Below are 27,574 nucleotides of genomic sequence, written 5' to 3' on the forward strand. Positions count from 1 at the left end.
TTAAGCCTAGAGCGCAAAGGATGGCCTAACATACTGTGTGTATATATATATATATATATATATATATATATCTCTCATAATGTCACTTTTCTTTTTTTTATTATACACATATATATGGGCCCCGGTGCGCTGCTTTGTCTGGGGCCCAAAAGGACCTGAATTTTGAACTAATTCAGAGTTGATGGTCTTCTGGGGCCTTCCTATACTTTTAAAAGGACACATATTGTGCTTTTATGTTGCACTTCGGCGGAGAGACTCACTGTGGCGCATTTCAACCAAGTAATAATAAAGACCATTACACACTCAAAAGTCACGATTAATTGAAGACATAACTGAGGCGAAGCTGAGCAGTAGTTTAGGGAAAAAATATAAATATTGACTTTAATGAAAGGGTGGTTCTAAGGCATTAGGCTGGACTGTGATGTGAACACATCTAGGCACACCTCTAGGGTGCGGAGGTATGGCACGAGGACAGCAGGTAGGTGTGCATTTCTAATTGTGCTGTGAGGACCATTTAGGTGCAGTGGTTCAAAATTATGAGGTTTTGTAGTTCACAAGCAGTGCGCATAGTGCGCTTCATAAGCGACCTGTATAATATATTTAAATATTGTTTAAAAAGCCCACAGAAGTGTACATATCCTTTAATACTCTGCAGGGTCAATGGAGAAGTTTACTTGTGCGGATGAAGAGTGACGTTTGGGAGGTACTTGAGGGGAATCCCTATGATTTAGGCTTCCTGTTGCATAACTTGGGAAATAGTTTCTTGACATAATATGACATCACAACTTTAATCTATGCAGCATTCACTAAGCAAACTAAGCACAGTTTCAGGAAATGTCACTGCTGAATTAACTGTTCCACCTATTTCTGACAATATTGACACTACTGTTGCGTTGTCACAAGAAGCAATTGCAAATCCAATGTGGCAGTGGTACTGCCAGGACCAGGACAGTGAGCTGAGTAGGTCATAGACATTCCCATATACACACAGGTGTTTTAGAATGCTGCAGTTATCACGGCATTTATCTGGATTTCTCTGATGTGGCAGAGGAACAGCTTTCAACATTCATTTTATTGTCGCACTGCAGGAGTCTAAAGACACTGGCATTCAGAGACAGCTTATGTGACATCAGCAAAAATAAAATGCCTGCTAGGTGCATACTCAAATATCAAAAATATTGTTTGCTTAATTGTGCCTCCTGTGGGAGAGTGCATATGATAGACTGTTGCAAACACAGAGCGGCCGGGCAGCATCCCACTGCCTGGTCTCTGCTGAAAGGGACATGTGGTGCCGCAGGCAGCCAGCACCTGTTTGAAGATAAAAAGGGCGAGGGGCACTAAATCCCCCACCCCCCCCAAAAAAATCTAGGTCTGCCCCTGTCCCCCAGTTATAGTGGAAACCTGAGCTGTCTAGTGCTGCGGTTGGTTGAGGATTTAGGTAAGTGAGCACACACCACCTGTTTTCTTATTAATATTTTTTTTTACTGTTGAGTGCACTGTGTTTTATTTCATGGCAGTTCTCTTGGTGATGTCTATAACATTACCCAGAATGCACCTGCAAATGTTCTCCTTTGCTGTATAGGTAGAAATATAGGTCAGAACCCGCTATCCGAACTGCATTTTTCGGTGAACTCCGAGCAAAGTAATAACATACACGCAATAGTGACATGTACTAAAGATGGTCCTGACACCATCAATAGTCACCCCCCCCTTCACGATTTATTTAAGCTTGAAATAATAAGGCTAAATGTAGTGGAATTAAAATGGTAGGAAATTGCACTTTGGTTAACACTTCTGTACAATTCATTTCCTAAAGATTGAATGTTGATTATGTTGGCAACCTGCAAAAGCAGAAACAAGTTGTACACCTTCGTATGTGCTCACTGGACCATTGAGCTACACCGCTGCAAAACAAAGATATTGTGCTGTGTGCCATGGGGGAACTTCATAAATAACCTACACTGTGTTTTCAGGTGGGTCTTCCTCACAAAAAAGGATGACACCCATAGTGTCTTGAAGAGACAATGGCAGTATATGGCAGGAGCTGGAGAACGAAGATGGACCTGTTGGCCATGTGATTTTAAATCCACAAAACGCACCGTGGAAACTATTCTGCAAAGGATAAAGCACATCAGATAAAGTATACCAGCTTTCTGACTCTCATACATGGCTTACCCACAAGAAATACTAGAACCAAACTCTAGGGAAGAGATGAGCCAGTAAATGGACATTAAAAATGAAATATAACACAAATGAAGAAGTTGAGCGTTACATAGCTGAACTAGCTTCCAATGGAAACTTCAAAATAAAGTTGATCAAGGCTGTGATGAATCATTCAGTGTAAAGCAAACAACTATTAGAATGTACTAGAATATCAGGTCTGGGTTAGTAATGTAAATTAAAGGGTTCTATCTTCATTTTGTCTATGGGGCACTGCAGCATGCCCTTGCCTCCTTTAAGTGTTGACTAAACAGAGGTATTCTGTCATATATATATAATCAGGTTTTGTTCCACTTTATTATATCATATTAGTCCAGTCTCCATTTCCTAATTTTTCCTACATATCACTTATTGGCGACATGAATAGTCTTTTGAAATATTTATCATGGTTTTGAAACGTCACCTTGTACCCTGAACTGAAGCAGTGATAAAGGTAATTTAACTACATAAGCAATGGTAAAGGTCAGTTTCTGAAAGAAATACAATTATTGGAACACATTTGTCAATGTTATCGATGTAAGATTTATAATTGGGCAATGTTAGTTTCCATGTTGTTATAGTTGAACGTTATAGTTACCCTTTATGATTATGAAATTATTTTAGAGTAATTCTACCTTTTTTTTTTTTTTTTTTTAAAAAAGGCCAAGTTCTGTCTGATATCGTACAAAATTGTGTTATTATTGATTGAAATATTTCTTTATTTTTTTCTGGATGAGCTCAACTATTTAATAATTAGTATTATCATTCAATCCTATTTTTTATCTTTAACTTAATGTATTTGTTTTTTTTTAATGTTATGTTTATGTTTAATTAAAGGATTTATTATATAGTGAATCATTCTATTCTAATTATTCAGCCTTAGTATGTGTATTATTAGCGTATTAGCATTTCAGTTTATTTCAGAGATTAATAAGTTTACGAACTAAGATTTGATTCTATTTATCTTTTATACTCTGTTTATATACCATTAATCTCCTTTGGTCAGTGTTGTATATTTTATTCCTGATTTTTAGCTATTTTATTTTAGCTCACCTCGTACTGCTACAAAAAATGGGTGCACACATATTAAGTCATTGCTTATTCTTCTCCCCAGATGTTCCTCCGTGCCAGACTCTCTTGGGAGTCCAGGAGATCATCATCATCATTTATTTATATAGCGCCAACATATTCCGTAGCACTTTACAATTAGGGACAAATACAGTAAGAAACAAACTGGGTAAAACAGACAAAGAGATGAGAAGAACTATTTCAGGAGTCTCCAGGACATTCCGAGAGAGTCAACAACTTTATTTGTTTGTTTTGCACCCAGGATTTTATGTATAACAAAACAGACCTAAAAATCGACAAACCACAACCCAAGAATTGAAGGAAGTGAGGAATACAAGTTAGAGAGGTGGCCAGGCCTCTTCTCTGCCACTCTTAGGATTGTGTCTACTGAGACACGTTTCTAACCTCATGAGAGAAAGACCCTGTTTGTAATCTATGACTTGTGTATGACTGATTCATCGTTATGAACATATTTTAATAAACTGTTCTTAGTCAGTATGTAATCAACATCACATTGTGCAATGCTTCTCTGCTGACCATGTATTGTGAATAGAAAAGATAACTTACAATATTCAGAGGGTTAAATACAATAGCAGAGGTGTGGTTATGACTGCAGCAAGGGCAGATGTGATAAGAATAGTGAAATATCAGCAGGTTAGGACAGCAAACAGCAATCTGATTCACTGAAACCATATTAAAAAGGAAGAAACGCAAAGTGTTAAGTAATACTGATATAGAAGGGAAAACGTGAGTGCGTAAGTCATGTGACGATTCACAAACAGTCCCCGTGCTCTCATTCATAACAATACTTATCATGTAGTCTTATTTGTAAGTTTGATGTGAAAATCATAGTGAACATCTCCTTTTCATATATGTTTGTATGTGACTAAATTAAAGCCAGGCCTGTCTCATAGATTGGTAACGAGGTATAAGAGACACAAAAAGTTGATTGGATTTGAACCCAAAAACATGACCAGATCTGGCATGAATCCCTGGACCGTCATTGACTCCTACATTTGATCGGAAGTTGGTGATGTTCGGGGTGTAGTGTTTTTTGAACTACGCATTTGCAGGGGCTAAGCGTTGATTCAGTGAATGGGAATCCTCTGCTTAGCGAACCAAAACGGCTTTTGATGCAGCAAGATCTCATTAATTTTAAAGGGGTCGTACTGAATACATCCAATGCTTGTCATAAATGTGTGAAAAGCTTTCAGTTTATTTTAACAGCCTCCCCTGGATCCTGTTCTGCCAAAGACTCTTACTCTTTGTCTCGCTCAGAGTCTCCCTGCTGTGCTCAGGAGAACTCCCGCATAGGGCCACCCTACCCTGACTGCAACTGAACATGTTAATCTTATCAAGAAGAAACACTGTATATTTGCATCAACTTTTGAATAAGTTTAAAGAACTAATCCTTATCCTGAAGGTGAATTTGTTGCAAACTGAGAAAATCAAGCCAATGTACTAAACACATTGGGCTCATGTAGAGTTCATCATCATCATCATTATTTTTATTTATATGGAGCCTCAGAATTTGCAGCGCTGCACAACCTAGAAAACATAAACTGAAAAAAATACAGATACATAAAGGACAAGGGAAACAATACAATCAGTAAAATTCAATAAAAGAGACTATAGAGAAAGCAACTACCTAAGAAGACACAGCTAGAACAAAGGAAACGTTACAAAGAGGATGAGATAAGAGGTAGGAGGACAAACTTGTGAGAGTTAGAGGATTAGGGTAGTAAATGGAGATGATAGAGGAAAGCGAAATGGACAGGTGGAGCGGGAGAGGGAATTGGGACCAGGTAGTTTTGAGGGAGTATTTTGAAACATTCAAGGTTGTGGACGAGTCTGATTGGGCGGAGCAGGGAGTTCCAAATATGGGGAGCAGCGCGGGCAATGTCCTGAAGATGGAAGAGTGAGGTGGGGATAGGTGATAAGGAGAGAGGAAAATTATTGTCAGATCCTAGTAGGTTGCAGATGTAGGAAATGGAGGCATTGAAAAGTCCTTTATAAGTGAGGGTAACCAACATGAATTGTACTTTTCAGAGAGTGACAGCAGAAGAGGAACGCCATGAGAGGAACATTAGCCGTGATGCCGCATTCAGCACAGATTTCAGGAGGGACAGACATTTGTCAGGCAAGCCAGAGAGGAGAAGATTGCAATAATCATGACTGGAGATGAACATGATGGTCGTGGTGGTACCCAGAGAGAGGAAAGGGCAAATCTTGGTAATGTTGTGCATAAGGAGGCAACAATAATGGACAAGGGACTGAATATGGGGACTGATGTTTGAGGGCAGAGTTAATGATGACCCGCAGGCAGCATACATGGGCGACAGGGGAGAGTTTGACATCATCTACCTTAAGGGAGATCAGGGGAGGGGATGTGATGCTATGTGGTGGAAAGGTGATCAGCTCAGTTTTGGATCTGTTGAACTTGAAGTAGCATCCAACCATGCAGGTGGAGAGGTCAGAGAGGCAGTCCGACACATGAGAGAGGAGTAAGAGAGAGAGATCATTGGAGGAAAGGTAGATGAGAGTGTCATTGGCATAGATATGACATTGGAGGTCAAAGGAGCAGATGAGTTGACCAAGAGAGGAGGTGTAAGTAGAGAAAAGTAATGGGCCAAGAACAGAGCCTTGGGGAACCCCAAAAATTAGATGGACAGGAGGGAAGCAGTTACCAGAGGAGGAGAACCTGAAAGAACAATCGGAGAGGTAGGGGCTAAACCAGGAAAGGACGGTGTGTAAAAGCCAAGGGAGTGAAGGGTGTCAAGGAGGAGAGGATGGTCAACTGTGTCAAAAGCAACAAAGCAGTTAAGAAGCAAAAGCAGGGAGAAGTGGCTCTCGACTTAGAGTTGGCCATATGCCTTTTTTTTTATTTTAATAAGATACGGTTTTCCATATTGCTCATGTGTACAACAAATGTGTATGCATACGACTGTATCCAGAGTTTTGCATATTGTTGAATTGTGTCCCCTTATACCTGGAGAGGCGGAATGAGGTCAGACAAGGGTGGGCAAGTATAAGGTGTGTATATTAAGGGCGTGTTCATGTAATTGTGACATAATTGTGGCTACATTCCAGATATGCCTTTGAGGAGGTGACTCTCTGATGATTAGTGGAAGGATAATGTAAAGATAAGCAGTGATTAGAATGACTATCAACAGTACTATCTAGCTGCTTCAGATTGGGTGCTTACATATTAACAACACCAACTATCAGTACTTAAATTATTAGCTCTTTTTAGGCTTAAGTATACACACTTGTACACCTGATATACATCTGGTGCAAATGCTACTGTTTTTCAGCTGGAAGAATCTAGAGATGCATTCGACTAGACATACACATGTAGACGTTTGTAACTCTGGATAAGCCCCATTGATATGAAGCACCACCTTTTGAGGGACTTGCAAGACAAAGAAATTATTGCACCCTAATTCTGTCCCACTGGAATTATGACTGTAAATACATTAACCAAGACACTACTCGAAGAGCTGATGTAGAAGTTGAATGTTATAGAATGTTAGAGTTACAACAGACATAGATTATTCCAGTCACCTCAGTATCAATAAATACATATAACGGATTAATGCAGAAAGGGGAACATTGTTGCTAGGCAACATATTTTCACGTGTTACCTGTGACCCTGTGTTTTCCCTTCCTGTTCCTGTGTCATGCTTGGTGGCATGAGGATGGCAGTTAGAGACAGCTGAACTTTAGTTCCAAGCCCTACACCCACACTATTGTGTTCTCACAAATATAAATCTAAACTTGTAGGAATGTAGCACTTTCTATCTGCTCACAAACCTTCTACTCAGAGTGCAGACTGGGAACTTAAAGTGGCCCTAGAAAACATTCAGAAAGTGGCCCCATGTGGTAGGTGTGGCCAATTTGTCAGTAGGTGGGGTCAAATCAACAGGAGATGGGCAACTGGTATGGGTGTCCCGCCATGCAGCTGGATGTGGGAGTAAGCAGTATGCAAGGGGTGTAGCTATTGATTTAGACCAGAGGTGTCTACGTTCAGTCCTCAAGGACTGCCAGCAGTACATGTTTTCAGGATTTATTTAATCATGAGTTAATCTATTTGGCTGGGTCACTTGTTATCCCACCTGTTCCTACAGACAGAAATCCTGAAAACATGACCTGTTGGTAGCCCTTGAGGACTGAACGTAGACACCTCTGATTTAGACAGTGTTAGACCATCCTGAACCACTTCCCCTTCAAATACACTGGCAACGCTGAGCGTACCACAGCAAGGCGTCTATGTATCCCCCTTCAATAATAGCAGCGTGGATACATACTTCCCGCCTTTCCCTATAGTCGGGACAAAGTCCTGAGAGTGGAGGACAGTCCCACCAAAATCGGGACAGACTCTCTCCTACCTGTTCCTGCAGATTTCAATACACACTGGTGTCTTAAACTCAGTTGCTGCTTGGCCAGATCCTGGAATTTTGTGGCCCTGTTTGGGAAATGGATTGATCACAGCCATTACTTAAAATTTTAGTGCCTGGGGCGAGAAGGAAAATTGCCACCCCCCTAGCCCTCAATTTTAACCAAATGAACCAAAAATATTAATAAACTGCGCACCTCTTCAGTGCTGCGCCCTGGATGGTCGCCCCTCTCGCACAGCCCTATTTACGGCCCTGGGATAGATATTATTTACCTCCTGCACAGCCAAGCAGGAAATAAATACTCTAGGACTTCCCACCAGTTCCAACTTCAAGTCAATATTAATCACATTTAAGAAATAGATTATTTCTCCTAATGACCCGTAACATTACCTTTTTAGCACACTGTCCTGAAATGGCAATAACAGAAGCATTGCAGATTGCAGCTGTAGTTGTACTGCAGCGATTCTTGTTAAATAGGCCTCTCCATATTTTTTGTCAGCATGGGCTACCTTTGATTATAGGAGTATTATGACCAGCGGTACCACCTTGATAGATAAGGCATAATCATATCTCTGGTGAAATCTCCCATCCCTTATGAATAGTGCCCACAGCTGACTTGGAAGGGGGGATCGGGAGTGGCCAGCTTTAGGAGGGTGGGAAAGTTTGCGCCCTCACTATCTTGCAAGAGAAATTAAACCTTTCTCCAGCTGAGATCGGGTTATACGTTCAGTCTAAAATAGAAATATCCCCGCTGAGATGAGGAGGGCCCTGACTCCCTATGGTGACCTTGTGTGCTATCCAAGATCCTAAACACTCCATCTCTGTTAATTATTAAATACTAATTGAAATCTTCTAGAATTCCCAAACTATGGGACCGGGATTTGGACAGGTCAGGCACTGACCAGGATTGGCCCAGTGTCTTTCAATACATCAGTCTTTGATTTAGACACATTTGAAGGTCCGCTATATATGGTACAGGTGTCCCTGATTATTCTCTAAAGTTCATCCGGGCATCTTGAGTCTTTGCTGGAGATGTGGTTGAGGAGTTGGGATACCTCTTGTCCCAGACTAGCCTTCTACTGGATCAAGGTAAGGTAAACTTGCTGCAGAAATTTTGGGTTGCCCTCTCCCTGTTGGGCCTGGCTTCTGGTTCCTTAATCTCCAGAATATGATGATTTCTTAATATAAAAATAGTTTCTAAGACAAATAATGCTGCCAAAGCTGTAATCCCAGTTAGTTAGAGGATCTCACTACTACCCCGAAGGAGTGACTGCAGAATAGGTTTTTATATGGTCATTAGACATATGTCCATGCCTAGTTTATATCGCTATGCAGATTTTTAATGCAGGAAAATATGCCTTTCCTGTGCAATATCTGACAGACTTCCTTTACCCCATCCACTGCAGATAATAGGACTGCTCTTGATATGACACATTTATCAACTAAGACTACAGTAGAAAAATACTGCATTGTCAGCTATGATTTGGACATCTTTAAATGTTCATACTCTTCACAAGCTTTACCAGACACATGAACTCATACTGACATTTTTGACCTTTGTACAGTTGATAACTAATTATATTGCGGGCAAAAAACAATGCCAGTTTAACACCATAATTTGGCACCTTTGTGTTTCCTGGCTACTGTAGGGGAAATCCAGGCAGAGAGACTGTAATGATAGTGTGTGATTCTTATCAGAGTCTTATGCAAACACTGGTCATTATAAGCACATGGACTTTAACACTGAAACGACATTCAATTAATAGCAAGGTTCATTGTGAACATGACTGTTACTGACAGACACTGAAGGACTCTACTGGGATAAACCATCGACAACGAATCTCGGTGAGTATAACGTCCTTAGACATTTGTAGGATAATCTTTATAATTAGTAATAATAATAATAAGAAGAATTATTATTATTGTTATCGTCTGAAATACTATGGAAATCCAGATGTCTAATACTACTGATTAGCAACTAATCCGAGGCAAACGGCTTAGAGTATTTTTATCGATTTATATGTTTGTGATTTTTTTTAACCTTTCTTGGTTATATTTAATGTTTCCTGTTTTAAGTGAACGTACCAAAATGTAACATTTGTTTTTCTAATGAAGCAACAAACATATTATGTATTCACTGCACCTTAGGGCGGGTACCTACTGTCATTTGAACAAGGAAGTTCAAACACTGGTGACAGCGAATGTTAAACGTGAACGTTGCTTGTTATGAGCACTTGTGCCTGTGTTGTTGGGATGTCAATGGAGATTCTATTGACCACAATGTATTTGATTTCTGTTCAGTGCAAAAAAATGGAACAGGCAGTGCAAAAAAATAAATAAAGTCGCAATGTAAACGCAACGCTCCTGACAGCAGTATAAACGTGAGCGTACTAACCATGTATTGTGATATCAGTAGGAACAATGCCCAATGCCTTAGTTTGTGTGAAAGTATTTGTTTTACATGTGATTAAAAATATTCTCACGGATGTGTTTATGAGGTAGCTGTCTTAGGCAAAGTTCCGGGGACAACAAATTTTAATGAAAGTAATGTAAAAAAAATATATTCTTGCTGCACTGTCCACTAAATTTGTGTGTTCTAACTTGTTGGCAGATCTTAAAATGATTACAGTGGCAACACTATACTACACTAATAGAAATGTGTACGTTTATCTCAGTGGCTCAGTCTGTATTTGTGTCTTTGGGGCACATTTATCATGTATCGGACAAAACGAGAAATACTTATCAATCCTTATCGCATGGATAAGGATTGATGTATTTCTCAAATTTATTAAAAATGGATCACAGAAACAGCAGTTCCGAAAAACTGCTGTTTCTGTGATAAAAAATAAACATACTCACCACTGGCTCTTCGGTCGCGCTGTCTCCCGATCTCCTCCTCTTCGGCTTACTTTATCTTCTTCATGCTACTGCGCATGTGCCGACCGGAGAACTTGAGGCTGTGACAGGGGGGGATCACAAGATCACTCCCTGCGCATGCGCTGTCCAGCTCTGCTCTCCGGAGCAGAGCTGGACATACCGAAGAACACAAGTTTTACAAGCATTTCCTATGATGTACGCCAGCTTCACATTAACACAACAAGTTCCCGAAAAAAATATTTTTTCGGGACTTGTTAGATTGCGGCCAGGAGCAGTCACCATTCTGTTGAATGGTGACTGCTCGCAAAAACGATCAGGAGTGCAAAGCAGCAGATATCAATGATATCTGCTGCGATGCACCTTTAATAAATTTGCGGAGAGCACATCCTGGCCTAATTTACACGGTAAGTGCACGATAGTGTACTACCGTGCTTTCTTAAATATACCCCTTTGTGTGGTAGAGAATTTAGAATGTAAGCTCCATTACGGCAGGGACTGATGTGAATAATAAACATTCCATGTAATAAATATGTTTGTGTTGGATTCTGTGGCATTATGATAGAATGGATCAATAGGATTGATGTACATTGCAATTGTTTTTGATTGTTTTATCTTGGCTCCGGCCCTAATGCACAGAAAACAAAACTTTTATATTTTACAACACACAATGGGGCACATTTATCAATATTCACATAAAGTGAAAAGTAGTTTTCAATCCTTATCGCAATGATAAGGATTGAACTATTTCTCACATTTATGTACAACCCTGCACAGAAACAGCAGTTCCGAAAAACTGCTGTTTCTGTGATGTAAAAAATCATACTTACCCCCCTCTTCGGAAGCGCTGTCTCCGGGTCTTCTCCTCCTTCTTTTCATTCTTCAATTGCGCATGTCCAGTTCCAAGAACTGGACATGCGCACAAAGATCCCCGCTCTGTCTCTGCAACTATCGTTGCAGAGAGAGAGCGCTGAGTGACAGGGAGGGATCATGTGATCCCTCCACACATGCGCTGTCCAGCTCTGCTCTTCAGAGCAGAGCTGACAGCATTGGATTTCTTCAATTCTGATTCAGCTGGCGTACATTAACACAACAAGTTCCCGAAAAAAAGTTTTTTCCGGGACTTGTTAGATTGCGGCCAGGAGCAGTCACCATACTGTTGTATGGTGACTGCTCGCAAAAACGATAAGGAGTGCAAAGCAGCAGATATCCATGATATCTGCTGCGATGCACCTTTAATAAATTTGAGTAGGAGACATCGTGGACTAATTTACATGGTAGGTGCACGATAGTGCACTACCGTTATTTCTTAAATATACCCCATAGAGGGGGCAATATAATTGGCTGCGAAGTCTCGCACGGACGTTCCGGAGATTTTTACAAAAATCTCTGCTCATTGGGGTGCAAGGAAAATTGATTGAGATTTCTACCATATTTTTGTCTGTCTAATGGTATTTTGATCAACACATCGGTGGACTAATTTAATATACGCTATCATTTCTTATAATTATTTTTTAGCTATTTATTAATTAATCTTAACTTTGTCACTGAACATCACTATAATGACAATTATATATAGGAATATTATTTTGCTTTATTAATGTGAGGTGCAATGATTTTCTCACTGTTTAAAGTGATTTGTTCTCTATATACGATCGATGATATCCCCAATGAGTCTGCATTTCATTCATTTATATATTTTACACATGAAGCTATTGATTTAATTATTTTGAATTAAATGTCACTTATCCACCACTTGTAATGTAAATTAAAAGCAAGTCTGTCCCTATAACATGCATACAATGCAAAAAATGGACTATAAATCTAACATGAATACATGATTGATTCCTTTCACTATCTTTGAGTCAATACCTTTTCCATATGAATGTATTGGATTCTGTATCAAATTCCTTACTAAAATATAAATGAGCTATATCTACTGATCTACACTCATCTATCAGCAACAAATCCATGTTGTCTTTGATCTTGTAATTTGTTTATCTCTAAGTTTTCAACCGTTATTTTTTAGTCTAATGTTATCTTACTCTTCCCTACTGCCTTCTTTGTGCAGAGCACTTTTTCAATTCAATTTCCAGGTGACTGGAGAATGGTAAATGTATGTCATTCTCCAATCACCTGGAAATTAAATGAAAACGTTTGGTTAAAGTACTGCATGCAATACTCCTAGTCCTTTTAATACTCTTGCATGTATAACATCTGTACCTATTGAACTAGTTTATATTTTGATAGGTCAAGTTACACCTGTTAAGTAGTAATTATAGTATTTCTTTCACCTTTAGTGTAGGTGACGCCTTTGAAGTGTTAATAGTAAGTACAGAGAAAAAATAGTTATTTAGGCAGTTTACCATTTCTTTGCCTTTGTTAGCATTTCCCTGCTTGATGGCAGGAATGCAACTGGCCTTTGGGTAGTTATAGGATGGTAATGTTATGATTCTCTTTATTATTTAATCTTTTTGTCCTCCTGTGTCACTTGAAACTCCCACAGATACCCCACTAATAGAGCCAGTGCATATTGAATCTAATACTAACCAATAGAGCACTTTATCACCTTGCTGAGTTATGGTGCATCTACATGCATCACATGTGGGTCATTCTAGACCAGTGATGGTACAGGCGGCCCTAGGGCCTCATACGGCCCTCAGAGACTCACCTTCCGGCCCTCAGCTTCTTCCTGTTTTATTGTCAGATTTGTTTGTTATAGCTTGTAACACTTGTTTGAAATGCCTGGTGATATGTTATTACTGATAGGTGTCTCTTTCTTTAATTAAATGTATGGTTTTACTTATTGCTGAGATTAAGGGTAATGTGCGGCCCCTTTGAAGACTAGAGGGCCTCCTATGCGGCCCCTGAGGTGTATCTGGTTGACCATCACTGGTCTAGATGGACCTCAGTGTATTGATATCTCCATCATGTTATGTCATACTTTACCAATTTTCAAAGCTTCCCTCCTTGAAGTGTGAAGGAAAGCTCTGTGAACAAGAAGGTGGACGTGGCTTAATGATGTGCTTCCTGTCATCATGCTCCGCCCACTGCGACATGATGGCACAATCCATATAATCATACTCCACCCACCAGGTTGTGAAGACGCCAGTTGAGTCAACTGGCACAATTTTAATAAATAAACCTATAAAGACCAGAGAATAGGATGAAATAATGAGAATTGAATTCAATATACATAATAAGTGGCACTATATTGTGCACTTGGTCAGTAGTAAAATGAAGTGACTTTTCGGGGGATAACAATTTCCGGAGACAAATTTTCAAAAGTTGAGACTGTACCAGGAAATTAGGGCCTGCTGGCAACTGTTCCATCTGCCCTGTATGAAAATCTCTGTGACATGACGTCTTTATTTTTATAACCGTACATAGGGGGCTAGAACATTAAATGACAAAATAACAAAACTGACAAAAATAACAAAAACCTAAATAAATAAATACAACCAACAAATTTACTTAAAGTTATTAAACTTTATTACTTTACATTTATTAAACATGCAGACATGTAGAGCAAATTGGAATTTAACACTCACCGCTTGCTATGAATGCTGTAATGCTCATGGGGCAGCAGACGGCCACCTCTCCTGGTGCCTTTAATACTGTAGATTGAGACACGACACACTTCATTGTAGATCTTTATTGAACTAAGTAAAATATCACCAGGAACTATTATATATGGTTTATTCCATATTATATGTGTAAAATGTAGTTTTCATTTTTCTACAAGAACGAAAAAGGATAATCAAAATGTTCCATCTTCCCGACATAGCTAATCAGCATATACAAATACCATACAGGCTATGAGACACTGTACAGCTGTAAATACAGTGCTTACCTGTGCTTATCCTCTCGTTAGCTTGAATCTGAATGGTTGCTAAGGGCAACATCTCCACTTCCATTGTTATAAATCTACCCCTTGTACCACAATATGAACTATACATAAAAAGGAAGGCAGCACCCTGGAATGTGTATAGTTCATACTGTGAGAAGACTTTGAAAGAGTGCCAGTATTAGTATAAAGGACCCAGCATTTATTTTATGGTCTCTTCCTAGCGGAGGGAACATAGAAAAATATAGAAAAAATAGAACATAGAAAAACAGTGCACGGGGCACTATGTAAAACAGTTGGTAAGCCAAACACGCCAGGTTCTACATGTGATTCATCTGTACATGTTTATAAAATTGTCAGTAAAAAAAAGTATTTTCGTGGGTTACCAACTCCAGTGACATCTCTGCGAGACTGCAGGACAAATATTTGTTTATTCTGAATAGGACACATGATTCACTAGTTCTTGGTGAGCTGATGTATCGTTGTGAACATTTGTTCACCCAAAAAAGTGCTGCAAAACTCTGGGTAGCAAATTTTAGCCTGGGGGGTGAGGCTCTGCTCAGAATGATATTAGGAACATTGTAAATGAAAAAAAAAAAAATTGCAGGTAGCACACTATGGGACCAGCCTGGGGGCTAATGCCCCCCAGCCCAGCCAGCCCCTGCCCTCTCAAGCTTTCTTTAACCATTAATGTGAAAATATAGGTGGCAAGCTGCATCATTTTGGACAAGTATTTTCCTGTTCCATTTAGATTTTTTTAAAGCCAAATTCAGATTGTACAGTTTTACACTCTATTCAAATATATTTTTCTTATTTTTATTTCCTGCAGACAAATAAAAATGCAGAATAATGGCAACATCAAGGAGGATAATCCTCAGATGAGCTATGTTTACGCCGTTCAAAACCCAGCCTACCCTCCGGCAGCAACAAACTACCCAAATTACATGCCAATGCCACCACCCTACAGTGAGCAAAACCCAGCGTCTGGTGCATACCCTGTTCCTGAACAGACACACTATGCCTTCCCCGGGCCTGAAGGTGCTCCCAAACCAGACGTGGAAACACCCCCGGAGTACACCGCCGGCATGGAAGATAGCAGCCCATTCTCTGAGCGGTCCATTAGAAGAGGTGAGTAGGAGGGAAGGCTAAAAGGAATAGCTTGCAGCCAAATAACCTCAACTGAGTGTGTACCTAGTAGTGGCAGCAGTCCCAATGCTTGCGGAGTCATTCCTGATTGTGGACATACAAAAGGATCTCGCCCAAAATGGGCATTCTATCGCCCCAAAACGAATTTGTTCAGATTTTCCAATTAGGAATGTTGGCAGATATTTTAGTATAGATTTTTTTATTTTTTTTTTGTGCACGTATAGTCTTCATTACAAGTGTTTTAATTTAATTATTACTGTTTGTTTATATAGCTCTAAATATATAACATTTTTATTCACAGTAAAACACACACACATATATATATATATATATATATATATATATATATATATATAATTTTTTTTTTTTTTAAATAAAATAATTTTATTATTAGACATTTGAGTATGTGAGCTGATTACATTTGTGGACACCTGATTGTTCATTCATACAGTGAAAAGCATGTAGAATAAAATGTTTTTATTTCTCTGAAACAGCAGCTGTTTTATTCAGCCTCACTAACTAAAACATAGTGAGCAAATCTAGCAATGACACTAAAGGTTACATAAAAAAAACACATTTAAACAAATAAAAATGGACATTTGAAAATAAATAGTAATAATAATATGTTTGAATCTCGTTAACCAAAAAATGCCTGATGGCCGCTAATATATACCAATAAAATCCACTATTTAATTTGCCTCTAATTTGGTTACTCTGAATAATTAGTGATGCAATGAAAAATAGCTATGCTATAACATGCAACCATGTAATGTAATGCAGAAAAGAGAAGCTTGTGTTCTCATTGAGTGTCATATGCAAGCTTCAGTTATTATATATTTAAATAGGTGGTGTAATGATAATCCTAATATGTCTAATAGCATTTTTAAAAATTTTGTATTTGTATAGTTTAGGGTAGATCAATTTAGCCACTTGTTAAAAAGAAAAGTTCTTGACAGAGTTGTATTTAGGGTTGACAGAACCCTGGGAATATGCCCTAAATTAGTAAAGTGTGTACACCCCCTCAATTACCTTTACTGATCAAAATAGCTGTTTGTTAAAGACACAAAGGCAAAATAATATTATAAATAAAATTTATAAAAATAAAATAAAATTATAAAAATAAGCAAATTAAAATAAAACTATATGCAGACTGCCCACAAAACAGGGACCCCCAAGCCATGTGCCTAATTGATAAATTAAGATTTTTACTACTTGATTCATAAAGTTATAGAGTTACTGTCTTAGTACACAATTGTTTTAGCTGTTAGATGGTTGTAATGTTGCTTTTACTATTTAACATCTAATACCTGCTTTCTTTAATATAAACAAACTCATTTATGGTACTTGAAAAAACTTTGATCAATATATTATAAATGTGATACTGGTTTTTATTTAAACTATTTTCAAACTTTTGCTCTGTGTTATTTTTTTATTTTAGATTTTTATATTTGTTAGACATTTAATTGAATATACAAAACAACTGAAGGGAAAATATCTGAAGAATTTCACTCATACGTTTAGCAAATGTGAAATGTAAGCAATTTATTTCAAGTAATATTTGTATACATTTCCAAGTCTTATTTCTAACAAAACTGTAACAATCACATCAAAGAATTTGCAAATACATGTCTTTTTATTATTTAAAATATTATAATAAAAATATATTATATTTGCACAGTAATTTATCCCACATTATTATTATTTATTGTTATTTATTATTTATTATGTATGTATTGTGGTTATTCACTTTACATAAGTTGATATAATAACACTGATTAATTATTAATTTTATTTACATTGTTCAGAAATATTCCATGCCAAATAAATGTTATATGTTTTTTCTTCCAATTTCCAATATGAGACACAACTATATAATTAGTATTATTATATTATCAGAACCCTACATTGTTTTTTATTAATCACAATTAATAAAACATTTTCATTATAATAATTTTGAATATGATTATATTGATTACTACAGTATTCATACACATAGAGGTTTTTTTTAAAGAATAGAAAAAGCAAGAACACAATAATTTGATTTAGCTACTTTTTATTATATTTTTATATTTTATACTTTGTATATTAGTTCAACAAGTAATGTTTAACCAATGGTTCATAGTTTATATTTCTGTACAATATGTGATGTTCCCAATGGATATATAAACTTCCTTTAATATACATACGTCATTCAAATCTATTGATTAGATTTCACAAACAAAGACAGTCTTAAATACTGAATCGTTGCATTGTTCTTGCCCATTACTGTACTTTGTTTTGCTACTTCTCTAATGGCCTAAAATCAATAGCATTAAGTAAATAGGATACTTAAAAAGAATGCTTGATAGCTTATTTGTACACTGAAATTTAAAGTTGATATTTGTGTGCTACATGAAAAAACAGTCAGTATTTAACTTATGTGCAAAACAGAATACTAATTTTCACCCCTTGCATTGTAACATGGTTTTGTCCAGGAGACTTAAATAAGAAGTTTCTTAAGTTAAGATCCTTAATGAATCAGGCCCTAAATTATTAACAGGTGACAATCATTGAATACTTTCTATGATAGAACTTCTCAACCTTTCCCATATATCCTGACATGTGAATCGTTTCTTATTATTATGTTGTATATCTTAACTTCCTGTGTGATTTCAGCTTTTATCCGGAAGGTCTACATTACATTGACCGTACAGCTCATCATAACCTTTGGAATAGTGTTTATGTTTACATTTTGGTAAGTTGTGCATAAATTGTGCTCATATGTATTTCGTATTACCTGCTGACTGTTTTGGAGGTACAAGGGCTAACGCGTTTCATGGCATCGAGCAGCAGGGGTCGGGGGTATGATGGTGCACAGTAAAAGGTGTTGTAACACAAAGTAGTAAATCAGATGTTTGCATTAATTTTCTAACTGTATTGGAAAATAATTTGTTGCTTACAACACAGTGTTCATACCTCCCATCATTATTGTTGGATGGTACTGCATGTGTAATGTGGTACAGTGTGGCAAAAACAACTGATCCTGGGGGCATGTCTAGGGCTGCCCCCAAATACCCTCTTCTATAAAACACCCCTTGCTTTGCCAAGTACGCCAGTGGCAGGCGAGAGGGACACACCTACAATCTGGCAATCCTGACTTTTGGGACAGCAGGATAGTACCATAAAATTGGGACTGTAGACATAAATTGGGAGAGTGAAAGGACTGTTTCTATAGTAGGGATGATCAATGATTGTCCATAGATACTAGCTTTCATTGGTCTAACTTGCAGTAGACGAAGGTCTGCAGCCCAGATGTGGTGTTCTAGAATGTTTAATGGGGCATCCGCAGTCTCTGACATCTGTCATATATTGTTAAACAAACTGTAACCAGAAACAAATATTTTAATAATTGTGCTTAGACCAGGACAGGCCCCCAAACTATTGTTCTGTGAGAGGATTTACACAGCTCCATAAGATTGACAGGAGGGAGTATGGGAAAATGAAGAGAAACAATGGCACTGCTACTCAATAGTGAACTGTACTGAATAAAAAGGGAAAGGAGAGAGAGAGAGAAATATGGAGTAAGAGTTACTCTCCAACACAGAGACATAATTATAACAACAATGTGCGTCTGTCCATAAAATTACTCCACTTTGCACTGATCAAAAGTGACATTTGTTCTTGGTGAAACTATATATATATATATATATATATATATACATTTATTTTTTTGAATTATATAGAGAAAATTACAACAAAAATCACACCAATTGGCTTGTTGATATAAATGTTCCCTGCCTCTTACTGTGTGTGGGGCAGTATTTTCTGCTCCTCCTGCCAGACTAGGAGCGGGGCCCTGTGGCGCTGGGGTGTGACATCATATCCCAGCGCCACACTCCCAGGGTATCAATAACATGGAGAAGCAGCGTCACGGGTAAGTAGGTTCCAGCTGCTGCTCCTTCATGTTAGCGGCCACTAAATGAGTGACATTATGTCACTCATTCAGTATTTTGGGCGCACACTAATCCTCGGTGCCTTAGGCCGCAGCCTAGTTCTGACTATTGGAGTTGCCATCTCTGGAAGCGCCTGCACAGGGCAATAGACTGAAGTTGTCTGAAGGTGGACAACCCCTTTAAAATGAATAAAAGATCTGTATTTGTCTGCTGCTGAAGCCATATGATAAAACTGATTACCCATGTAACATGTCACACACTGATCGCTGTTTTCTTCCCCTCTAGGCTAACATTGAGGAATTGGGTGCAGAATTACCCTTATATTGTATATGCTGTGCTGTAAGTAATTTCTAAACCTACACACGTTATATATTATGCATCTCCTAGCATTTTATTTTTGCAGTAGTGAAAACATGCCTGGAACCTGTTGGTTCCAATTACCCCATAACCACTTTGACTTGCGCCTATCGCCGGAAGAGGTACAAGCGCAGTAACATCGTCTGAGCGCTGCCTGCAACATTCACTTGCTAGGGTCCAGTCAGACCGTCCTTCAACCGCAGGTGCAAGCGCAAGTTACATGTCAGATGCAATCCTAGTGCCAGTAAATAGCCGGCCTTTGTTAATAGGGACCACATACAGTAAATGGTTTAAATACATCATGCAAGCGATATCTAACATATGTCTAAGTACAGTTTTTTTTTTTTACATATTGTTTGTAACACAGGGTAGAAGTAAACATCATCCATAGACTCAAATGGAACAGTGCCCCTGCTGGCCAGTGTAGTTATAAGATTACAGACAGTTGAAATTCCAGACTAGTAAATTGGGTGGAATTTGGTCCTGTTCACCAGCAGGGTTCTATAGCCAAAAGTGTCTGTTCATTTCTGGTGTAGAGGCAACATCGCATTCTCCCTTTGGTCCAGTTTTCGTAAATATCCCCCATTATGTGCTGATGCTGAGGTCCCATGATGTAACAGGAAAAAGAGACTCTGTACCTTAAGAGCTTGCAATCTTTTTTGTTTCTTTAGCACCAATTAATTCACATGCATATAGAACAATAGTAAATGTGTCACTGACACTCTGGGTCTATTCTAGTACAGCATTTACTATTCATACAAGGGAATAAGGAAATGTGACAGATATTGAATAAGTAGTGTTATTCTTAGTATAATCATAACGATAATTATGATCATTACCATCCCAATCCGTGCTCTTTCTTTCAGACCTTGTACAATAATCCTGGTTATGGTGCTTGCTTGCTGTAACCAAGTCCGACGGAAAGTTCCATTAAACTTCATACTGCTGGGAATATTTGTAAGTCTAATGTTTGGAGCAGTTATGTAATTAAAATACTGCCAGTGTAACCTGTGACATTTTAATTTATCTTCTCCATTTTATAATATGATGATTTGCAAAGATTGTCATTTGTTTGTACTGAAAAAACAACATGTGACAGCTATGCAGCATTTGAAGTTACCTGTGTGTGCAGAGGGCAGCAGATAGGGGGCGATGTAGACCCCAACTTGCTGTGTTTTCAAACTTATTTAAATGGTAAGAAAGGACGTCATGTATATAAGATTCCAGGACAGTCCCAATGGTTTTGTTTAATTTTGAGCATTTACTGTCATAGAATTCAGATTCTTGCTATACCTGGAGTTACAAGATTACTGTGATAAATGCCACCTTTATCTTCTCAGAAAACTTCATATAACTATATAACATGGGTTTTCTGCTTCCAGGAAATAGATGTTTTATTTTAGAATACTTGCCCACTTTATTTTTCTCCCATCTGCAAGATCCTGGAGGGGAGGTGAAGTGCAAATGCGGAGAGGGGAGTGGTGCCACCAATCGCACCATTTTGGCCCCACCCCCTTGGGGCAATGCCCCAATTCTGTCATTTCGCTGTAAGTGCCGGGCTAAAATGATGCGATTTGCGCACGAATCGCATCATCGAGCCCCTGTCCTGTCCACTTCACTTGGAAGAGGGCAGGATGCGGGAGAATTGCCTGATTTCCCAGGAGTGTGAGAGACCTACCTGGAATTCGGAAGTCTCCTGGGCATTCTGGTGAGAGTGGGAAAGTATAATTTTAGTGCCATATAATTATTTGATCTGGAAGCCATAATTATATTGATTATTACACCTCTGTCATTATTATTACACCTTTGTCACAGTTCATTTCAACCAGTGGTCCAATAGTATATTAGATATATGTATATCAAATGGGTAAGGGAATTTCACTAACTGATTTAGGCCTGGGATACATGCACTAGAGGCATAATTTAAACACTGCCCAGAGCCAAGATTATTATCATCATCATCATTGTTTGTAAGATGCCAGAAAACTCTACAGCACTGGACAGTTGGTATAACAATTATACAACAGAACAAGTAAATATATACGAGGTTGACAGACAAGGTGCAGACGTGAGACAGAGGGCCCTCGATGTGTCGACCATGGCCTTATCTGTGAGGAGTTTGTATGTTCTCCTCGTGTTTGCGTGGGTTTTTTCCGGGTGCTCCGGTTTCCTCCCACACTCCAAAAACATACTAGTAGGTTAATTGGCTGCTGTTTAATTGCCCTTAGTGTCTGTGTGTGTGTGTGTGTGTGTTAGGGAATTTAGATTGTAATCCCCAATGGGGCAGGGACTGATGTGAGTGAGTTCTCTGTACAGCGCTGTGGAATTAGTGGCGCTATATAAATAGATGATGATGATGATGACGATGATGTAATCTATCGCAAGTGGTGTGATTGGATGCCGCAGGTTTCAGATTGCTGCTGTCACCCTATTACTTAATAATATTTTACAGGATATACCAGATACACCATGACACAATTATTTTGCTAAATTTAAACTATATACTGGACAGCAATATATTTAACATAATTGATACAATATCGTCATGATATCTGAGCAGGTTACATTTAGTAGTAAGCAAACATTGAGTCTTTATACATCCTAAAAGCAGATTTTTAATGGAAAGTACTAAATGCCCCGTCTGTCTTTCTGTTTCTTGTAGACGGTGCTGGAAGGCTGTCTGTTGGGATCACTTGCAGCGTAAGTTTGACAACATCTTATGACATAAATTGGAATTGGGTGACTATGCTGGTAGGATTCAACCTGGCAGAACGTGCATGTCATGGTTCCAGATGTCACATCAGTATCCCTTAGCTAGAAAACACTGCGGTCTAGAGCAGACTGGACTAGATTAATGGGAGTTGTGCTGTAGTTTTGAGTTTTAGCCACTAGGGGGCTCCATTGTGCACTGCAGAGTTCTATTTAGAAAAAATATCCCACATGTATTTCATACATCCAACTTGATTATTCTATAGGGCTTTCCTAATACGTTTTAAATTGTAATCTCATGTGTAGACCCGGTCTGCTCACAGATTGCTGGCTGTGTGGGTCATGCTTATGTATCTGTTGTGCCAACATTCGAGAATTCTGCCTAGATTATATTAATACTTTTGAACAATGAAGGAAGTGAGACGAATAAAGCTATTTAGTAAATATTGAAGGAGCGTATCTACAAAACCATAAATTAATAAATGACTCATGTGTGATGGTGGAAAACCTTCCATCACAGTAGGGTTCTTGTAAATGAAGTTAGTGTGCCGTTGTTTTCAGCAAATGAAGTTAGTGTGCCGTTGTTTTCAGCACATCCGCACTTTCTCCCCAGGCTCTTTGATGCTGACGCTGTGATGTGGGCAACCGGAGCCACCATACTTGTCACATTGGGTCTGACACTGTTTGCGTTGCAGACAAAGGTACCTTTATATACAGAGTACATACATACAATATATACTTTACAAAGGAGATGACATAACTACTTTTCATTGGTGGTTTCAGAAACCAGTGATCACAAACTATTACTGCCAGTGAAACCTATTTCCCAGTGTAATTGTGGATCATAATCATCTTTAGTAACTAGTTCTCCTGAAAATGTCCTTGTCCACACCAGCAGCAGACAGAGTTATGTTCACATACACAGAGCATACGATCCGTTGTAGGCATTCTACACCACTGTCCAATGTAGGCATTCTACACCACTGTCCAATGTAGGCATTCTACACTACTGTCCAATGGCGCTAACTAAAAGGAATTCTCCCTTTAATGTACCTTAAAATATTGTAAATTGTCAACCATATATATCTGTCTGGGTAAATATTAATTAACCAACTGTATTCCATTTCATTCATTCAATCCTTTGAATTAATAATTAATTCCATTTAATTAATTACATTAAATTAACAAATGCATTATTTTTATTGAATTATTTAATTAATGCCATTCAATTAATTTGCTCATTCCACTGAATTAATTTGTTACCTGTTATAAAGTTATAGTTGACTGATTCCTCTCATCTGTAGTGGGATTTCACCATCTTGTCTGGAGGTCTGATGGTTCTTATCCTGGCTTTACTGTCTTTTGGGATACTTGCCGCCATCTTCAGAACTTATGTAAGTACTAACAAAAAACACAACGTATCCTTGCACATTAATTGTCTGTCCAATGCACCTCGTACATACGCGCCAGGACACGCCCTGCAACCGAAAGAGGGGCCAACACATCAAGGTCCAACACGGCCACGACTAAGCACACACAGCGAAACTCACGTCAGCGTTTCGCTGGGTGCCCCTACTAGCCATAATTATTTAAGGAATTGAGACCAAGCCAAACTGCTCCTAATAGATCCCAAGCTAGATGGCGCTTTGGCCAGGCAATTAGCAAGACACTTTTCTATATTAGAAGGGTTATATCTGCTAATATTCTACTTGTTAAAAAGATCATTATATGCCTCTTGAGAAATCTATCTTTTACCAGACGTGGTTTTTGAAGCTATTTGAAGCGCCTTTGTTGTTTGCCTGAGATACTAAGTATATGATTAGAGTCTACTTCCTTATTCTATTCATTAGAGCTTTGAGACGCATCCAGCGAATTTTGATAACACACATGGTGTTAGATACATATTATCCAATGATTTATTTTATATTTCGCTGATACAATCAGTTAATAAAAGTGACGTTTTATTTGTTCCATTCTCCCATATAGAGAATATAGAGCAGCAGTGACACCTACCTTAGTCCTTCTTTTGCTGTTTACACAAAATGTAATTTCAGTAAGATTCCGCAGTGACAGGCAAATTGCGCCATTCTCTTACCTGATCTTGCAGCGTAGACAACCTGATGTTCTCTCTTGCTTGTTCTTGGAGCATTGTTGCTAGTTGGCTGATTCTGGAAACTTGGGAGTCCTGTATTGAAAATGTGCAAACATTTTATTATAATGCACAATCCTTGAATGATACAAACACAACATCACATTATGTCCAAATAAAACAACCCCCTAGTACAGACATATATAGACAATAAAATATATGAAAATTGTTTATAATCACATACTAACATCTACCAGTCCTATCTGTCTAGTATTTAGCATTCTAGACCACAGAGAGCATCCACGTCACCGCCACACAATACAGAGATCATGGACCCCACAAGCTATTTTATCACCTACCCCAAACATTTTTATAAACCCTCACCAGAAAGTTTGACACCTCATCCATATCATCACCCACCCAACCAGTCATTTGCTCACTCACCCACCCACCCCCCCAGCCAATTAATCACCTCATCTTAACCAATTCATTAACCCTCCTTAACCAATCCATTAACTCTATTAACACCCCCCCAAGGCAAATTCATCAACCTGTTGCAGCCAATGCAATAACCCCCCCCCTCCACACCCACACCATCAACCTACTGCAGGCAGTTCATTAACTCCCCCCTCCACAAAATCATCAACCCTTTGCAGGAAACTCACTACCCAATTCCCCTAGTCAATTCTTCAAACACATTGCTGCCGATTCATTGACCCATTATATCCCCCCCCCCTCCCCCCCCTCCACAGTCAATGTGTCACCTCCTCCTCCTTTATATTCAAAGACAGAACTTACCTTGCTGTCTTCTGTTCCTCCTTTCTTCAGACGCTGCAACTTCTAACTTCTTGACAGGCAGCGAATAGCAAATCCGATGCTGCCATGTTAGTGTGGGAGCGCTCTCACTGCTTAGTGTGGTCACGTGAGATGTGACAATCTCACTGGCAGGGCAGCTAACAGCATCGGATTTGCTGTTAGTGGATCCAATTAGGCTCAGGCAGGCAGCTGACAGTCAGGGCCGGCCCCGAGATTGAAGGAAAACGCTGATCGACCAGTATTTCAAAATAATAGATAAATATAAAAACAAATATTAATGTTCCCGGGGCTTGCGCCTCCCTGGACTCAACGCCCCAGGCTGCAGCCTGATCAGCCACTTGGCTGATCAGGCCCTGAACGCTAAAACAGCACTTTGTCATGTACTGCCACATACCCCTGACAAAACACAATCAAGTAGGGCCTTTTGTGGTATTGAAGAGACCACTCATCCACCCGTACAATGGAGAACAACTTCCTAAACGAGCGTTCTCCACCCAAATAATCCCATCCTGCAGAATGAAATCTCGTGTCATCAATTCACATTTCGCAAAGTAAGACCCTGATCCGCTCAATTACTTCCAGCAGATGCCACCGCCATGACCCACAAATATATGAAGTTTCCCATACATCTGATGCAGTGGCTTATAGAAAGAGCAATTCTTCTCCACTTCTGCATTTTCATAAATTATCCTTTAACATTTAATCTAAGTCAATTTTACTCCATTTTTGTCTGAGTAATTGCTGTAGAATAAACCCCTTATATGTGGTCAGGCCGAATGACCGGATTTAACATAACTGCCTGGAACGTCCTTGTTACAGTTAATGAAACCGCACATGTTGCAGCAGATTCCAATTTGGTTGAATTTTGAAAGGACGTGATGGTCTTTTATTTGGCCACAACATCTACAGTGTCGGTCTAATTTGGTTGAAATCTGCTACATTGCCTGACATAATTTCTGCTTGTATATAACTACTCGCGGATGCTTGCCGCGAGTCCATTGTAGTTATGAAAAGTACGACTGTTTTTTGTTTCTTTTATATACTAAAGTACTCTAGTTTATCTTTTATGACATTTTCAGCATTGGTGCCACCTTCTATATCTGAATTGAAAGTGTAGAAATTGTATTAGACCCAGTTCAGGCTACTGTAGTTCCTGTAAAGGCTAAACCCTAGTCCCATAAGCCTCTAGATGGCCCTTCATACTGGGATTTGTAGTTCAAAATCAGTTGGAGACACATAGAAAAATAAGTGTGGTTAAGATGATAAATAGTATTTGTTGGTTCCTGACTCTTGGCCTTTGTCTCTCCTCTTCCAGTGGCTGAGTATTGTTTATGCATGCATTGGGACATTTGTATTTGGAATGGTAAGTGTTATGTTAATCTAAATCAGCATTAAGCCATTGATAATGTATTTATTCTCATATCTGTATTAATAACTTGGCTTCCTTTCCAGTACTTGGTTGTTGATACACAATTAATTACTGGTGGAAAACACCGTTACTCCGTGAGCCCTGAGGAATATATCTTTGCTGCACTCAACATTTACGTGGACATCGTCAATCTCTTCCTGCTTCTGCTGCAGATCTTTGGGCTGTGCCGTTAGAGATTTTTAATGAATTATCACTGTTCAGAGGCTAATGACTGTACAAGGTGGGATAAGGACTGTTTATGGTACCCATTACCGTGCCTTAAGACTCCACACAACCATTTGCAGAAATACGGGTGCAGTAATGGGAACAATCCGTACCAGCCTTTGTTTGCCTTTTTGTTATTCATTTGCAGATTTTCACATCTAAATGTATTTGCGATCTGATCGGTGGTTTTAAATATATATATTGTAGAAATCACTCTACGCACCTTTACTTTCAACTTTGTTCCCACTATATAAAAGCAATATATGTATTATATCAGAAGTTAATATTTATGAGTTATTTATGCTGATAGGTATGTCTGTCCCAACATACCCACTGCCCCATCACAAAGGGAAACACATTCAAATAGGAAAGAGAAGGAAAAACAGATATTGATCTAAAGTTGCTGTAGAAAATTTAAGGAGCAGTGTGTCATGTGTACCATTCTGTGGCCCCAGGCTTGAATCTTTGTGGCCCTGCCCACATCATGCTATCAGAATGTAAGTTTTG

General features: G+C 38.7%; 2 protein-coding genes across 2 annotated transcripts in view; both read left to right on the forward strand.

Annotated features, from left to right (window-relative positions):
• LOC142158153 (1-aminocyclopropane-1-carboxylate synthase-like protein 1) overlaps positions 1-2,849 on the forward strand; it is a 56,635-nt gene extending 53,786 nt beyond the window's left edge. The window contains exon 14 of the mRNA XM_075211838.1: positions 1,974-2,849. Within this exon, the coding sequence (XP_075067939.1) occupies positions 1,974-2,017 (44 nt within the window). The 3' untranslated portion in view covers positions 2,018-2,849. The remainder of the gene's footprint in view (positions 1-1,973) is intronic.
• Positions 2,850-4,752: 1,903 nt separating this feature from the next.
• Positions 4,753-27,285, forward strand: LOC142158155 (protein lifeguard 1-like). Its single transcript, XM_075211840.1, has 12 exons — positions 4,753-4,969; positions 5,317-5,499; positions 9,314-9,509; positions 15,215-15,513; positions 18,187-18,265; positions 19,749-19,802; positions 20,687-20,777; positions 22,483-22,520; positions 23,143-23,230; positions 23,834-23,923; positions 26,750-26,797; positions 26,887-27,285. The coding sequence occupies exons 4-12, from the start codon at positions 15,225-15,227 to the stop codon at positions 27,034-27,036; spliced, it is 927 nt and encodes a 308-aa protein (XP_075067941.1). The 5' UTR covers positions 4,753-4,969; positions 5,317-5,499; positions 9,314-9,509; positions 15,215-15,224; the 3' UTR covers positions 27,037-27,285.
• The last annotated feature ends 289 nt before the right edge of the window (positions 27,286-27,574 follow it).

This window comes from Mixophyes fleayi, chromosome 5, assembly GCF_038048845.1.
Source record: "Mixophyes fleayi isolate aMixFle1 chromosome 5, aMixFle1.hap1, whole genome shotgun sequence".
NCBI classification, from domain to species: domain Eukaryota; kingdom Metazoa; phylum Chordata; class Amphibia; order Anura; family Limnodynastidae; genus Mixophyes; species Mixophyes fleayi.